Source organism: Erythrolamprus reginae, chromosome 1 (assembly GCF_031021105.1).
Source record: "Erythrolamprus reginae isolate rEryReg1 chromosome 1, rEryReg1.hap1, whole genome shotgun sequence".
Lineage (NCBI taxonomy): Eukaryota > Metazoa > Chordata > Lepidosauria > Squamata > Dipsadidae > Erythrolamprus > Erythrolamprus reginae.
This window is the reverse complement of record NC_091950.1, coordinates 150471863-150489483: the sequence shown is the minus strand read 5'-3', so window position 1 is coordinate 150489483 and position 17621 is coordinate 150471863. Positions and strand designations below refer to the sequence as shown.

The following is a 17621-nucleotide window of genomic DNA, read 5'->3' as shown; positions in this document are numbered from 1 at the left end:
TAAAATGGGGCAAAACTCACTTAACAAATATCTCACTTAACAACAGAAATTTTGGGGGCTCAATTGTGTTCGTAAATCAAGGACTACCTGTATATGGAACCAATTTATCCAAGTACTTCCAACTACTGTGTATCCAACTCAGCCAGGATTTATTCAGAATTAGGCTTTGGATTTTTATAATGTTCTTGCTTTAACTTAAAATAAGCAGGATTCAGCAACTACAGCCCTGAATGTTAAAAAAGCATTTTTGAATGTTTTTTAAAAAAATCATGCTCTTACTTTTTGGGAGTTTCCTCAAAATGTTTTTGTTAGGATTAATATAATTTACTCAGATCTTAAATCATATAATTTACTCAGTTTCTAAATCAGGAATTAAGATTAATGGTGTGCCTCTCCTTTGTGAAATTTATGACTTACATACCAAAGATATCTCTTTTTGAAAAAAAATGGCTTAAGGACATCTTGTCTAGACAATTAAAAATGCTGAAAATATTAATGCAAGTAGACTTGAGTGACAGAGAATAAAATTCCATGGTAACTTTTACAGATAGACCAAAACTCTCTATTCCTAATTTTATTTCATGAATACATTATTTTCATACCTGATTATTCTATAAATGAGAATAAATCAGTATTTATACCAATAGGACATTTCTCATTTCAGTATATATGTTTCACATCCTGCCTATTCTATAAAGTGGAATAAATCTGAATTTATTTTTAATAGACCACAGTATTTATGCCAATAGGACATTTATCATTTCATTAATACATACGTTTCACATCCTGCCTAATTATTCTATAAAATGGAATAAATTTGAATTTATTTCTAATAGACCAAAGGCAATAATCACAACAATAATTAGTATAGCATTGTGGTTTTATGTTGCATTCCAACCACTTTATTTATCTTGATTAAAGCTTCCAAAGAGATAGTTTATTAAATTACAGTTTGAACTTATGCTATTATTGCCACATTTTAGTGTGGAATCAAGAATGCTTTTAATATGATTCTGCATAAATGGCAGTATTAAATATGCATGTGTTCTTCTTTCCTTTATAGATATTAGTTGAAATGCAATGACCTGAAGAACTGTGGATTTTTCAGATGGTTAATAAAGTTATCTCTGAATACCTAAAATCTACACTTGATCTGTAACAATGGATTGTTGATATGTGTCACTTGCCAATAAGTTCTTTTTAACAAGGAAGATTTGAAAGCAATATTGGCACATTAAATTCTCACAAGGTGAGAATGGACTGGTTGTGCCAACTGCAGGCCCACCTGCTCGGACATAATGCCGTCCTATTTAGCCATGGTTTTGTGGCAGAGTACATGCACAAAAGCCGCACCTGCAAGGTAATAGCATGTGCAGGAGGCTGTGCATATGTGTGGAGATGGCTCATGTGAGCAGAGCGAGCGAGCGAGTATGCACACACACTCACATTTGTGAACCAGGAGGGAAGGTAAGTGAAAACCACCCCTGGAGTGGTTTCTAGGCCACTGTATCACATAGACAAGAGAAACACAATAATTTGAATTTTGTATTCACTGCAAACATTGAATATGAGAAGATAAGGAGAGTTTTGGGACAATCACTAGCATCTTTTTTTTGTAACTTTGTAGTGTTGCTTTTGCTACTATAAATCTACTTTTGAAAGAGTTGGTGTTCTTGGAAATCTGTTTTTATGGCTTCTTACCTACTTGAGAATATCTAAAGTAAGGAAGATTTTATATGGGCCTCATCCCAACTCATCAACCAAGATTTATAATACCCAGGAAATCTCATGGAATCATTTTCTAATAATAGGCTTCTGAGCCACTGTGAGTTCTCATATGAGAGAATCTCCTAAACAAGGCAAATCCTGACAGAGTTTCAGTTATGTCTCATGGAGAAGGGTGGGGTATACAAAGACAATATTGCTTCTTCCTGGGCCTATAACTGTTCCCTAGCATTTTGTTGCTTCACTGTGTATAACACCTTCCTCCTCCTCCTCCTCCTCCTCCTCCTCCTCCTCCTCGTCCTCCTCATCATCATCAATTCCTGCCTTTATTTTGTACGACTCGAGGTAGTGCGTATTATTACCCAAACTCTTATGTTTCCCATAGCATCAATCTTATGCCCAGCCTCTCGTCATTGAATGTTTAGGATGTTCGTGGTGTGCATTTGAATGAATGATTTTTAAATGTTTAACTTTTTAAAGAATATTTAAAATTAATTATTTATGTTAATCGGATTTATATGTATTTTATATATTGTGTTTTTTATTGATATGTTGCGAGCCGCCCCGAGTTCTCGGAGAGGAGCGGCATACAAGTCCAATTAATAGATAAATAAATAAAAGTGGGTTGGGCTAAAAGAGAGAAAAGAAGAAATGGCCCAAAGTCCCCAAGCCAACTTCCACAATTGAGAATGGACTTGAACACATATCTGTTGATTTCTCATCCAGCAACTTCAGAAATGGCATGGAGTAAAATCTAAATCAATGTTCGAATAGCACAGTTCAACAATTCACAATAAGTCCTTGCATGTTCACCAATAGAATAACAGCTGGACAACCTTTCACAACCCTAACGTGATAACAAAAGCAAGATGCCCAATTGAATTCAGTGGTATAATTCTGTTTGCAGAACCCCAAAATATAATGCATTGGAGGGATCCAGCAAAGAAGACCAATTAAAAACCCTACTGCATAATGGGAAACGGGCTTTCTTATCACCCATTACACCTATTGAAAATATGAGTACCCCAGTAAATATACAAGCTCTGAAAATATAATTAAACTCTGAAAAAAATAATATAAGAACATTCTTGCTTTTCTTCAATTTTCACATTTCAATGGAAAGACATACAGATCTTGTTTGTATGCAACCAACTCTTCGGTATGGAATGTGCAGTTTCTCTCTCTCTCTCCTCTCTCTCTCTCTCCTCTCTCTCTCTCTCCTTCTCTCTCTCTCTGTGATATTTTCTCCATTGATCGTATTTTTGGAAACATTCAGAAAAATCCATTCAAAATAAAGAACACCCAAATTTGCAGCAGAGTTTACATGCATAGGGTGCTTTTCTAAGAAGCTGTTGTCTCTTCTGATTCCTAAACTTCATCTACCTGCATTCATCTCAACAATTAAGTGCTTTAGACAAATTTCTGGGCAGAAAAACTAGATGCAATAGGTAAAAGCAAGGGACAAAGAAAAATAAAAGGAAACACACTTACCAGCTCATGATTGCCAGCAGGCATGCAAGGTGTGGCAGCCTAAAAGAGCAAGACACAAAGGAGACTCAACATTAGCAGTCATAACATAGAAAAAAGCAAGATAATACACATTTTATATGAACACTGGATGTACCTCCCTCTTACCATCTAACAGCAGTCACATTTACTTACTTACTTACTTACTTACTTACTTACTTACTTACTTACTTACTTACTTACTTACTTACTTACTTACTTACTTCCTTCCTTCCTTACTTACTTACTTACTTTACTTACCTACATATTTGATTTTTATCCCACCTTTAATAAGTAAGTCAAGGGGACAAACATACATAATTATTTCTCTTCCTCATTTTCACCCATAATAACCACCTTGTGAGGTGGGTTGAGTTGAGAGGGAGTAACTGTCACCCAGTTGGCTATCATACCAATGGTGGGACTAGAACTCTCACTGTCTCCTGGTTTCTACACCTCTGGCTCACCACTACAACAAACTAGCTCAAACATTAATACATCAAAATAAACCAAACACACCAAACATTGGTGCATAACTCTTCTATCTGTGTATGGAAATTATTCGCTCCCTGTAAAGTAATTGAACATTCAAGGCAGATTTTAGAATAGGTGTTTGGGAAATGATCCAAAATGTATATTGACTGAGTGATCCACACTGTAAGAACCCAACAAAATTTGTTTTCTCAAGCAACTGCCCAGGATTGAACCAAGGCTTATCAAGACTAGAGCTGGGATGGTGAACCTATGGCACAGGTGACACAGGTGGCACGTGGAGCCCTATCTGCTGGCACGCGAGCCATTGCCCTAGCTCAGCTCCAACGTGCATGTGTGTGCCAGCCAGCTGATTTTTGGCTTGCACAGAGGCTCTGGGAGGGCATTTTTGGCTTCCAGAGAGCCTCCCAGGCAGGTGAGGGGTGTTTTTATCCTTCCTTGGCTCCAGGGAAGCCTTTGGAGCCTGCGGAGGGCAAAACACAAGCCTACTGGGCCCATCAGAAGTTTGGAAACAGGCCATTTCTGGCCTCTACAGGGCCTCTTGGGGGGAGGGGGAAGCTGTTTTCACCCTCCCCAGGCATTGAATTATGGGTCTGGGTACTCATGCATGAGCAAAAGCACACGCCCACGCTCTTTCGGCACCCAAGGGAAAAATGTTCACCATCACTGCTCTAGAGGATTTATTCACTAGACCAGTGTTTCCCAACCTTTTTTGAGCCGCGGCACATTATTCATATTTTCAAAATCCTGGGGAACACTGAAAGGGGGGGCGGGGCGGGGGGCGGGCTAAAGAAAAGTTTGGACAAAAAAACCCTCTCTCTTCCTCCCTTTCGCTCTATTTCTCCCTCTTTCTCTCTTTTCCTTCCTTCCCTTCTTTCTCTCTCTCCATCCCTCTTTCTTTCTTTCTTTCTTTCTTCCTCTCTTTTTTGCTCTCTTTCTCTCTCCCTCCTTCCCTTCCTCTATGTCTTTCTCTCTCCCTTGCTCTCTCTCTCTCTGTCTCTCTTGCTATCTCTTTCTTGCTTTTTTCTCTCTGTCTTGCTCTTTCTCTCTCTTTCACTGTCTTGCTATATGTCTCTTTCTTTCTCTTTGCCTCTCTTGCTATGTCTCTCTTTCTTTCTCTTTCTCTCTCTCTCTGTGCCTCTCTTGCTAAGTCTCTCTTTTTCTCTTGCTATGTCTCTCTTTCTTTTTCTCTCTCTCTTTCTCTATCTCTCTTTCTCTCTCTCTTTCTCTCTCTCTCTTTCTCTGCCTCTCTTTCTTGCTCTGTCTCTCTTTCTCTGCCTCTCTTGCTATGTCTCTCTTTCTCTCTCTCTCTGCCTCTCTTATATGTCTCTCTTTCTTTCTCTCTCTCTCTCAGCTGACTGCAAGCGGGAGCCCTGACGGCGGCAGCTGGACGTGCTGCTGGACACCGTATATGCCAGGCCCGCAGCGCCAGCATGTACGACGTCCAGAAGCACGTCCAACCGCCACCATCAGGGCTCCCGCTTGCAGTCAGCTGAGAGAGAGAGAGAGAGAGCGCTCCCTCTTGCCGCCGCCATCTCCCCGTGATTGCCTGCGGCCGCTGCGCCCGCCCCCACCCCACTCCCATCGCCAGTGCCCTCCCGCCGGGCCACAAAGGACACTTGCCGTCGACGCCAGAGAAGCTCCAGCTGGGCGGGGCGCTGCCGGTACTTCCGTCCTGGGGCTCCCGCTCGCAGCTGTCAACCGGCTCCTGCTCGATGCCGCGTTTTTCGGTGCTCTCCTGCTGGGCCCCAAAGAAGGAAGGCGGGAAAAAGGCGCGAAGAATGGAGCTCTCCTTCTTCCTTCCTCCCTTCCTTCTTTGGGGCCCAGCAGGAGAGCGCCGAAAACCGCGGCATCGAGCAGGAGCCGGGGGACAGCTGCGAGCGGGAGTCCCAGGACGGAAGTACCGGCAGCGCCCCGCCCAGCTGGAGCTTGGCGGCACACCTGGCCATGTCTCGCGGCACACTAGTGTGCCGCGGTACACCGGTTGGGAAACGCTGCACTAGACAACATGAGCTGCCAAGGCCAGAGCTGCCAAGGCGGGTGGGGGGCAGCGGCGAGAAGCCAGAGGCACGAGGGGGGTGGAGGCGCTGGGGGGCAGACATGGCTGCGGCTCCATGCACGGCCTTGGAAAAGAGTGCACGGGGGGAGGGGGGTTGGGCGTTCTTGATTTTGAAGCAACTGATCAGGGTTGCTGTTTTCTTCCTGAGCCATCATTAACTATGAATTTCAGGGAATTCTTGCGGGGGGGGGGAAGAGTTAAAAGAATGTTTCCCCATTGCCTTCCTAGCACAGGGACTCTCTAGAAGAGAGAGAGAGAGATCATCCGATCCCCAGAGGCCCCTTTATGTGGAAAAACTATTTGAGTGCTAAAATAAGTAATAATAAAAAAGAAAGTTGGCCTCAGCTAAGACAAGTCCCATATCCACTTAATTGAACCCCCATGTTACAGAATGCTTACAGAACAAAAAAGGGGACAGGGGAGGTATCTCCCCTCCACCCCCAAAATGCCATGTAAACATCAAATCCAGCCAAATTTCAGTTTCAATCCTTTCCAGAGGCAACTGCATTTGGCCTTTTGGTCCTTGGGAGATGTTCTTCTATAATGTGCCAGCTTTTTTCTCTTCCTCCCTGCCCTCCCTTTTTTGTACTGGAAGCCGCTTACAATCTTTACTGTTTACAGAACGAAAGGAAGAATGAAGTTATTGACTTCCAAACAGCAGAGGGCATCAATAGATTAGCTTGCGAAACAACCTGAAACCTAACCACATTTTGTTTTACAAACTGCTCTTGCATCTTCATTAATAGATGTGGGGCTCATTTGCCAGATTTGGTAGGTGTGTCAGGCTACGTGGTCAGGCAACCATTTATCTTCTGAGCATGATTGAAGGCAACGCAACAAACAAAGACATTATGTCTACTCCCATCCCCCCATTTCCCAGTACTATATGTCCTGTCACCATAATGCCTTATGTAAGTGGTTCTCAACCTGTGGTCCGCAGACCCTTGGTGTGTGTGTGTGTGTGTGTGTGGCTGGGTGTGCAATGGCATCACACGGAGTCCGTGAAGGCATGAAGAAATGTTATGTTTTAAACCTTGAGTTAAGACTTGGGGGTCTGTGGCTATGGTCTTTGGCCCCAAAAAATATTTAAAGAGGGTCCCTGGTGAAGAAAAGATTAAGAACTTCAAAAGAGACATTGAAACTCTGGAGAAGGTGCAGAAAAGAGCAACCAAAATGATTAGGGGACTTGAAACCAAGACTTACAAAGAGAGGTTGCGGGAACTGGGCATGGATAGCCTAGAGAAAAAGAGGGCCAGAGGGGACATGATAGCTGTATACAGGTATATGAGGGGTTACCACATAGAGGAGGGGGCCATTCTATTCTCCAGAGCACCAGAGGGCCAGACGAGGAACAACGGCTGGAAGCTGACCAAGGAGAGGTTCAACCTAGAAGTAAGGAAGAACTTCCTGATGGTCAGAGCGATCAACCAGTGGAACAACCTGCCTGTGAAGATTGTGAACTCCCCAACTCTGGACACTTTCAAAAGGAGATTGAACTGCCACTTGGCTGGGGTGCTTTAGGATTCCTGCTCAGGCAGGGGGTTGGACTTGATGACCTGCATGGTCCCTTTCAACTCCAACAATCAATCAATCAATCAATCAATCAATCAATAAACAAACCACTGCCTTATATCCTCCCTCATTCAGTATCCAGAAAGGTATTCTTACATCTCATTGTGGCATAAACCTATCTCAACTTTTTGTGTTTTCTCCTTTAATTAAATTTAAATTTAATTTAATTTCTTAGATTTATAAGCCATCCTTCTCCAAATGGGCTCAGGGTGGCGCACAACAATAAAAACAATATACAATCAATAAAAAAACCCAAAATTTAAAAACATTCATCCATCGGTCATTCATCCCATTGGGCTGGAACTAGGCCTAGCAGCAAAGTCATGTTTTTAAGGCCTTTTGAAAGGACAGGAGGGCAGCGATGGGGCGAATCTCTGGAGGAAGGTGGTTCCAGAGGGCCGGAGCCCCCACAGAAAAGACTCTCCCACGCGATCCCACCAGCCGACATTTTTGGCCAATGGCACCCAGAGGAGGCCAACTCTGTGGGTTCTGTTCGGTCGCTGGGACATGTGAGGCAGAAGATAGTCCCGTAAACAATCTGGTTCTAAACCATGTAGGGCTTTATAGGTGATAACCAAAGCCTTAAATTGCTCTTAAATTTAAGAGAAATTATTGTTCTCTTGTATCCCCTTCTTTGTACTGTCCAGTCCAGAAATATAAAAGTGAAGTGATCTGTTTTGGACAGAGTTCCCCAACCTTTTCATCTTTTGGGACTAGTGGCGGAATGGGAATAGTTCTGCGTGCACAAGCGTGCGCACATGTGCAGTTCCATTTGTGCAAGTGGCAGGCGCGCCCACACACTGCTCAGGCAAATGAGGCATGTGTACACACTCTTGCTGCTTGTGCAAGTGGGGATGTGCTTGCTCACCCACCACTTCCACTGACCAGTTCCAAAAGGCTCGGTAGTGGGCCACAGCCCAGGGGTTGGGTTCAGGAGTCCGACAAGCCACTTTTGTATGTGCAGGGCCAAAAGAGATTTCCTTCCTTCCTTCCTTCCTTCCTTCCTTTATTTATTGGATTTGTATGCCGCCCCTCTCCGCAGACTCGCTAGACTTGCTAGAGAGGCAAGCAGGTAGAATTCTGGCAAACTGATGTTTTGTAACTGGCTAGGCCACACCAGTCAGCTGTTTTGTGTGAACGGGCAAGTCCCCAAAGCAATCCATTTGTGAGAGCGCTAACAACACATATCCAAGATTCCAAATGTCCCCTTCCCAAAAACACTTGGAGACCTTTGATGCAATAGTAATGACCAGATTTTGACATGGACGATAAGTAAATTGTTGACAAAAATCTTCCGATGCCACAGGCGTGTGTCATTAGGGGACTCAGCTGCCAGTAATGAATTATTCCAAATGAAGTACTTCTAAATGCTGCTTTTCAATTCTAAAGAGGCTTTTGAGGTGCATTCCAATACTAAAGAGTTGTGAGAGAAGCCTAGTTTTGGTTGTCGTCATGGGGAGCGTGTCAGCAGTAGAAAGAAAGAGCCCAATTAAATATATATAACGTATTTCTTTTATCCATGGGTTGACTTCCATAAACAATCCCAGACTTCCCACATCACAGGCTACAGAACATGGTTTCATTTAGTACACCAAACTGTATAACATCACATCTCAGAAAAATAAGGAGCACTCCGAAGGACTATACAAGTGAAGACATACATTTCCTGCCCATAAGAAGCTTACAGAGTTGAGAGGCAGCGACAGTTCATCTTAGGACACAGCAAGAGTTGCTTGGGCTATGAGCGGACGAATGTGTTTGCCATATAAGGGAGAGTGAAGTTGATACCAGAAGGTTAAAAACTAGTCAGTTGAGGATGGACGAAGGAGAGATGCTTACGTTTCTTCCCTTGGTCATAGTTTTGCAGCTCTATCAGGCAACATGCTGGAAATGGAATACCCCCCCCCCTAAACTAAAGATAGTCCCAAGCAAGTGTTGCCCCATACACTGTTCTTGTTGGTTGAGCTGTGCTGGGAGAGAAACTCTTCCCCTTTGCCTATGATGGAGTTATATCTTTTTTTAAAAAAAAACCACAACAACACAAGAGCACAAAACAGATTTAAACTTAATGTTAACCGCTCCAAACTTGACTGTAAAAAATATGACTTTAGTAACCGAGTTGTCGAAGCGTGGAACTCATTACCGGACTCCATAGTGTCATCCCCAAACCCCCAACACTTTACCCTTAGATTATCTACGGTTGACCTATCCAGATTCCTAAGAGGTCAGTAAGGGGCGAGTACGAGTGCACTAGAGTGCCTTCCATCCCCTGTCCTATTGCTATCCTATATCTCTTATACCTTTCTTCTATTCCTATATCTCTTCTTCTATTCTTTCATTGATATGTTCTATTACTATAACTTCTCTTCTATTCTTTCTTAGACATAGTTTACTATGAGTATCTCCTCTATAACCTTTATCATGTATTTTACTATGTGTATATCAGCGTTTCCCAACCGGTGTGCCGCAGCACACTGGTGTGCCGCGAGACATGGCCAGGTGTGCCGCCAAGCTCCAGCTGGGCGGGGCGCTGCCGGTACTTCCGTCCTGGGGCTCCCGCTCGCAGCTGTCCCCCGGCTCCTGCTCGATGCCGCGGTTTTCGGCGCTCTCCTGCTGGGCCCCAAAGAAGGAAGGCAGGAAGAAGGAGAGCTCCATTCTTCGCACCTTTTCCCCGCCTTCCTTCTTTGGGACCCAGCAGGAGAGCACCGAAAACCGCGGCATCGAGCAGGAGCCGGTTGACAGCTGCGAGCGGGAGCCCCAAGACGGAAGTACCGGCAGCGCCCCGCCCAGCTGGAGCTTCTCTGGCGTCGACGGCAAGTGTCCTTTGTGGCCCGGCGGGAGGGCACTGGCGATGGGAGCGGGGGGTGGCTGCAGCGGCCGCAGGCAGTCGCGGGGAGATGGCGGCGGCGAGAGGGAGCGCTCTCTCTCTCTCTCAGCTGACTGCAAGCGGGAGCCCTGACGGTGGCGGTTGGACGTGCTGCTAGACGTCGTACATGCTGGCGCTGCGGGCCTGGCATATACGGTGTCCAGCAGCACGTCCAGCTGCCGCCGTCAGGGCTCCCACTTGCAGTCAGCTGAGAGAGAGAGAGAGAAAGAAAGAGAGACATACAAGAGAGGCAGAGAGAGAGAGAAAGAGAGACATAGCAAGAGAGGCAGAGAAAGAGAGACAGAGCAAGAAAGAGAGGCAGAGAAAGAGAGAGAGAGAAAGAGAGAGAGAGAAAGAGAGACATAGCAAGAGAGGCAGAGAGAGAGAAAAAGAAAGAGAGACATAGCAAGAGAAAAAGAGAGACTTAGCAAGAGAGGCACAGAGAGAGAGAGAAAGAGAAAGAAAGAGAGACATAGCAAGAGAGACAGAGAGAGAGAAAGAGAGAAAGAGAAAGAAAGAGAGATAGCAAGAGAGGCAAAGAGAAAGAAAGAGACATATAGCAAGACAGTGAAAGAGAGAGAGAGAGCAAGAGAGAGAGAAAAGCAAGAAAGAGATAGCAAGAGAGACAGAGAGAGAGAGAGAGAGCAAAGGAGAGAGAAAGGCATAGAGGAAGGAAAGGAGGGAGAGAGAAAGAGAGCAAAAAAGAGAGGAAGAAAGAAAGAAAGAGGGATGGAGAGAGAGAAAGAAGGGAAGGAAGGAAAAGAGAGAAAGAGGGAGAAATAGAGCGAAAGGGAGGAAGAGAGAGGGTTTTTTTGTCCAAACTTTTCTTTAGCCCGCCCCCCCCCCCCTTTCAGTGTTCCCCAGGATTTTGAAAATATGAATAATGTGCCGCGGCTCAAAAAAGGTTGGGAAACACTGGTGTATATAGATATATACCCACTAAAACCCTCATTGTGTATTGGACTAAATAAATAAATAAATCACCAGAGAGCCACATGAAAGTACCGTGTAGCAGTCCTTGAGCCAAAAGAAAAGAATGCCAGCAATTTTGCTGCCCCAGCAAGCCTGTGTCTCAGGTAACAAACTTAATGAAGGGTGCTGTCCTTACAATTTTAAATCAGTAACACAACCAGAAGAACAAGGTTCTTTTTCAACTTTCTGTAATACAACCAGAAGAACATCCTTCTTTTTCAATCACTAGTCCTGTCTTCGAAACATACACTTAGCACTCTTCCAAGGGCACTAAATCCACATTTTTAAAAATACCATCCTTTCAAAATATAGTAATTTAAACCTAATTTTGTTAGGTCTTACACAGACTAGTTATAAAAAGGTAGTTCTCATTTAGGGGACACAAGTGGGACTTGTTCATTAATCCAAGTGTTTGCTAAGCAAAATCAATTATGGTCTTTCCTTTGCTTATAGAATCGCAAAAGTTGTAAATACGAGGATTGATCATAAATTTTCTTTTTCATCACCATTATAACTGGAGCTAACTAGCTTGTGACTAGTAACAAATGAGGTAGTCTCTAAACAAGGAATACCTGAATATAACTAGACTGTGTAACACCTAACACAGTTCTTTAGAAGTTCAGAAAACGGCATCCAGAAATTATGGAAGCGATGAACCGGGTGTCTACTCTTTCCTGCCATACAAGTCAAAAATGGTTTCGGAGAAGAATTCCTAGTGAATAGATGAGAAGGGTGTGCCCATATCAGCCTAAAATGACCAATGGCAGTTGAGAAAAAAACTGCTTCAACCGTCCATGCTATCTGTTGTGGTTGGCTCTGGCCCAGCTCCTGCCCCAAGGAATGTGGAGGTGGATGCATGGGAAACATCAACATGTCATAGGCCTGTTTTATTGCCAACAGAGTCAGGTAGTGAAGTTTCCTCGGAAGAAGAAGGTGGGGGTGACTTGGAAGAGGGGAGTTTGGCAGACAGCCCAGGAGGAGATCAATCACCCTTATCATCCCTGGATTCTGAACAAGAACTTATGACACATTCACGCATGCGTAGAGTGATGCATAGGAGAGAACAACTGAAGGATTATTACAGGAGATAAGTGAGGCCACCTGTGGTTGAGTGGGGCTGCTGTAATTAGTGCTACAGATAAAAGAGCAGCGTGCTGGTTTAGCCTTGTGGCAGTTTATCTGATTCATAGTTTTGTCAAGATCATAGTTTTTGTTGTTCAAGACTGTGTGTGGACTTTCTGGACTTTAGAATTGGACTCAATTTCCCAGTTATTGGGTGAGAAATTGGATTACATTTAACCTGTGCCTTGTGTGTACCAGAAAATCCCTTTGACATTTAAAAAGGGAGCTGTTTCTGTTTTTTCTGTTGATAAAGACTTTTGGTTTCCCTTCTATCGTGTGGTGTGTATCTTTCTGGACTAATTACCCTGTAATTACGGGCCGGCAGAACACTATCCATGGAGCACCCCAAATCATTTAAGATAACAGCTAGGAGATACAGTACTTAAAATATACTGCTCAAAAAATAAAGGGAACACTTTTTTAAACAACAGAATATAACTCCAAGTAAATAAAACTTCTGTGAAATCAAACTGTCCACTTAGGAAGCAACACTGATTGACAATCAATTTCACATGCTGTTGTGCACATTCAACTTCTTACAGAACAAAGTATTCAATGGGAATATTTCATTCATTCAGATCTAGGATGTGTTATTTGAGTGTTCCCTTTATTTTTTTTGAGCAAATATGTTTAAGCTGCCTCAGCAATGAATGAGATGAAGGCAATGTTATGTAAAGGTAAGCTGGCTTAGTTTAGTTATATCTCAGGTTGAAACAACGGTGACATTGTATTTTTCATAAGGTTGAGGAGATGCCACAATAGTGATAGCTGCAAAGAGATGAATTCTTCAAGCTAAATTTCATTACATACTTGATGATATCCTGCTCCTAAGTTGCAGAGCACAAGGCTTTGACAACACCGTAATGGATCATTATTTGAACAGACAGCTTTCTATGTTCTTCAAAAAAGCATCCAGCATCTGTCCACATTCACTATTAAGATATGGACAGTAATTTAGGGAACAGAGCTGTTCTGAGTTGTCTGCAAATTGAATATCAGTTTAGGGGAGGAAAGCCCTCGGTTCTGCCCTTATCATGCTAGACATATAAATAATGAATCAAGGCTTTCCTTCCTTTTTTTCCCAGATGGATCTCAGAGTCACAATTTTTGCTTGCAACTTCACAATCCATTAGATGCAACAAAATAGATTGGGAGCAACTCCCACAAGACAAGTAACATGTCTATTTGGGGCACCTATTGGCTAGCCTAAAATTATTTATTAGATGACATCCTTAGGCAATAGCTGTTATCATTACCTTTTCAGCTATGGCTTCTCTATTTCTACAGGTTTTAATCACGTTAGGAATGCTTTTTCATTCCCCTCTGATCTGCCGGTTTCCACAAAGTGTTTAGATGGGTCTAAAATACTTAGGCATTCCAAATCTTTTTTGTGGTCTCCAGAAAGAGACAAATAAATTCTACACTCCCACAGAACAGACAATTTGTGGTCAGATTATTTTTTTAGTGGCGAGCCACTACTAAATTATCAACATAGCAGAAGGGTATCTGGGTAACTCCCACTGACTGCATGAAAGATGTCTTAGGAACTGGCTTTTTGATCTTTTGGGCCCAGGAAGAACCTACCTGGATAGTCCTGTTTTCCTACTTACTACATTTCATCAGTTAGACCTTCAGTTCAGGCTGCAGCAAAGTTAAGGATGCTATTTGTAGCTAAGTAGCTGATAGCACTGAAAATACACAATAAAGAATGTTTCCTGAGGCTAAAGGTATTTGCTGTACCCACTAAAAAACATCTCTGATAATTTACACAAGTGTCCAAACAAGGCTCATTAGGGAACATTTCCTCTTCCCTCCACATGTAGCAACCTGCCCATCAGATACACATTCCTGTATTATCTTCCTACTTGGGGAAGAGAAGAGGGTTTTTGCTGTCCTAATTATTTGATCTCCCTTCCCACCCAAAGGCTCCCTGCTGCCTAACTGTTCCCTGGCCAACACTGTACACATTCCAGGATCTCTGTTTGTGTTCTCTCCTCTGTTTTGTTATGGGCTGAGTGGTTGAGGCTATTTTTTTTAAGCCTAATGGAGAAATGCTACCATAAAAGGGCCTCCTCCTAGCCTTAAGGGCTGGCCCTGATCCACAAAGCGCAAGGAATGTTCTGCTTGGACCCACTTGTGAGTTACAAACAGGGAGAGATTTTGGCTCGGGGAAGAGATTATGTTTACACAGCATCTCCAGGCAATTGCTCAGAGAAGGCCAATGTTACAGAAGCATCTCTATGGGGTCCTGATGTACACCTGTGTTTCACTCCACTCCTTCATGGATTTCTTCTATCCATTAGGGTTTATGTCTTCAAATTGCAGTTGAGTTGTGTGAAATGTGGGCAGCAAATACTGTAGCATGTTTCTACATTGAGATAGTCTCTACCTGGATAATATTCCCTAAACCACGGCAGCACTGGGTAACCTTTTTAAGTACTTGAGAAACTCATGGACAAGTTCTCTATCAAGATATGAAGTTCTCTATCAAGATATGGCATTTCCTTTGAATATAGGAAACACCAAGAAAATGAATACCACCAATATTCCTGAATTGCAGAGACATAAGGATGTGAAAATAGCTTATTGGACCAATCAGAATGCTTCTTACACTCTTAAAAAAGGACCCAGTATCCATTCCAATTCATCATAAAAATATGAATTAGTAGCCTTCAAAATAACTATAGCAAGCCCACTTAACCTTCTCCAGGTTTAGGGTATTTGATGAATCTAGCACCATAGCAATAGCATTTAGATTAATATACCGCTTCATAGTGCTTTACAGCCCTCTCTAAGCGGTTTACAGAGAGTAAGCGTATTGCCCCCAACAATCTGGGTCCTTATTTTACTATGCTGGGCCGAAATAAAGATTAAAAGAAAAGTTTGTCTCTTCTTCCTTTCCTAGACTTTTTAAAATCAGTTTCTCTTCCATGTCAAAGATCAGCCTCAATCTTCCCCTGGGCCAGCAGCAGAATACAGAGAAGAAAGATCTTTATACCCAAAGCTTCCCATAACCAGGGGTATCAAACTGGTGGATGCGTCAACGTGTTGGTCACACCCACCCCAACTCTCCAAATGGGTAAAACATCACAAAACATCACATGGCGGCAATGTGACGCTGCGAGTTTGACATCCATGCCATAATCCATCCATACATTTCCCAACATCAGAGTTCCAATATCAAGGAAGAAAAAATTATGGATTTTTCCATGGGAACTGATAGGAAGCAACTGAGATGTTAAAATTCTAATTCTTGGGGCACAACTGATTCAGAGGTGGGATTTAGCAGGTTCTGACCAGTTTTGGAGAACTGGTAGCGGATATTTTGAATATTTCTGAGAACTGGTAAATACCTCCTCTGACTGGCCCTGTCCCCATCTATTCTCTGCTTCCCGAGTATCAACTGATTGGGAAGAAATGGGGATTTTGCAGTAACCTTCCCCTGGAGTTGGGAGGAAGTAGAGATTTTACAGTAACTTTTTCCTGCCACGCCCACCAAGCTACATCACCAAGTCACACCCACAGAAACAGTAGTAAAAAATATATGAATCCCACCACTGATTGGTTATTTAGATGCGATCTTACTGGCTACAAGATTGAACTCAGCTACTTGGAAAAAGCCAATTACTCTGTTTTCCTTTTATTTATTGACTGCTAGAGTTAATCTCTTGTGGGATTCCAGCTGCCTTTAAGGTATTTTAAATGGATTCTTAAGGACTGATTGTTATGTTCTTATTTGATAGTATGGAAAGCAACTCCTCTTTTGGAGAGGAATATCGGGGCACGCATTCCTTAAATATTATGATAGCTAAGGGACGTTACATTAGCAGTGATTCCCCATTGTTGTGAGGTACTATGGAGCCCTTATGAAGTACCATCGCTATTCTGAAGAATTAAACAACTGTGTGTAGTTTTATATGAAGACTTATGCTACTTTTCCAAAATCATGTTTGTAATAAATTAGAAGAACATGTAACAATAGAATTCCATAACCAAACCACATAGGCACACACCCACAAGAAAAGTCTGGCATTTTCTCCTAACAAGAATGTGGTCCAGATAATAAGGGCCTTTTATGAACTTGCTTCAACTGTACATCTCTAACCTTAGATGGAAATACCATACGCTTTAATTCTGAAGATTAGTCAAGTAAAATGTTAACAAAAACAAGGGACAGTGATGATAACTTTACTAATCATATATTTGCCAATGAGGCTGACACATAGCTATATCCAATTTTTTGTAAATTTATAACATTCCCCCCCCCCCCCCCTGTATTTTGTACATACAAAACTTGTCAAGTTAGCACACAAGTATTATGGCATGAACTACTTGGAAAGAATTTGCTCAGATGTTAATCAAGGACTTAGAAGTGGATCGTAAAGGATAGAGGGGAGAATAAAGGATTGTACCAAAATGGGAAATAAATTCTAAATCTCAATCCATTAATCCACTTCATAGCAACAGTGCAAAACAAAAACCTTAACTGAGTTTACGTATTATACTCAGTGTTGGAAGCTGACCAGAGCTGTTCTTCCTCCCAATGAAATGATGCATTATTACATAATTAATCCTGGTGATTCTGAAGAATCAAATGAGGCCTGTTTCCCTGAAATTTATCTAACATAAAAATGTCCCACTGAGATGTCAAAAATCTATCCTACATCCTCTGGACCTGTAACTTTATTTACAAGCATAGTGGTGGTAATTAATTTCCATTTTGTCTCATGTATTCAAGAGCCAATGAGATAAATCCTGGCAGCTTTGCCTCTTCTTCATAAAAGCAGATTAAGGCATCACAATGAAACATGCTCAACAGACAAGTGGTATTCCCCAATTTTTTCTAACCTGGAATTCTCCACAGTCACTGGAAATCTTAGCATTAGCCCTCTCAGTGCCTCTAGCATTAACCCTCTCAGTGCCTCTAGCATAAGCCCTCTCATCTACTGGGAGGCTGAATCTTAGTCTATATTGCTTTCAAAGTAAAATACGTGATGGTTCAGAGTGATTCCGCATCTTGCTCTTATTCATAATATCTAGATATGCCTGCCTCTCCATTTATAGGAAAGTCTTACAAATTTCACAACAGTCGAACTGTACAGATTGACTTTATTACATCATTATTTCTCAAGTCTAAAACATGTACCCTGGAATGAGCAGCCAATAAAATGCACCAATACATCACTGGAAAAAACCCCCGAGTTTGCGCTTTGGGTACTGGGTTCAAATTATCCTACTTCAGACCCATCTGAACAACTAAACTTTCAGAAATGTCAGAACTGAAGAAGCTTCTTGGATGAGACACGC

General features: G+C 42.5%; 1 protein-coding gene across 1 annotated transcript in view; it reads right to left on the bottom strand.

Moving 5' to 3' along the window:
- TNS1 (tensin 1) overlaps positions 1–17621 on the bottom strand; it is a 543368-nt gene that overhangs the window by 196033 nt on the left and 329714 nt on the right. The window contains 1 exon segment of the mRNA XM_070729764.1: positions 3217–3255. Coding sequence (XP_070585865.1) covers positions 3217–3255 — 39 coding nt within the window.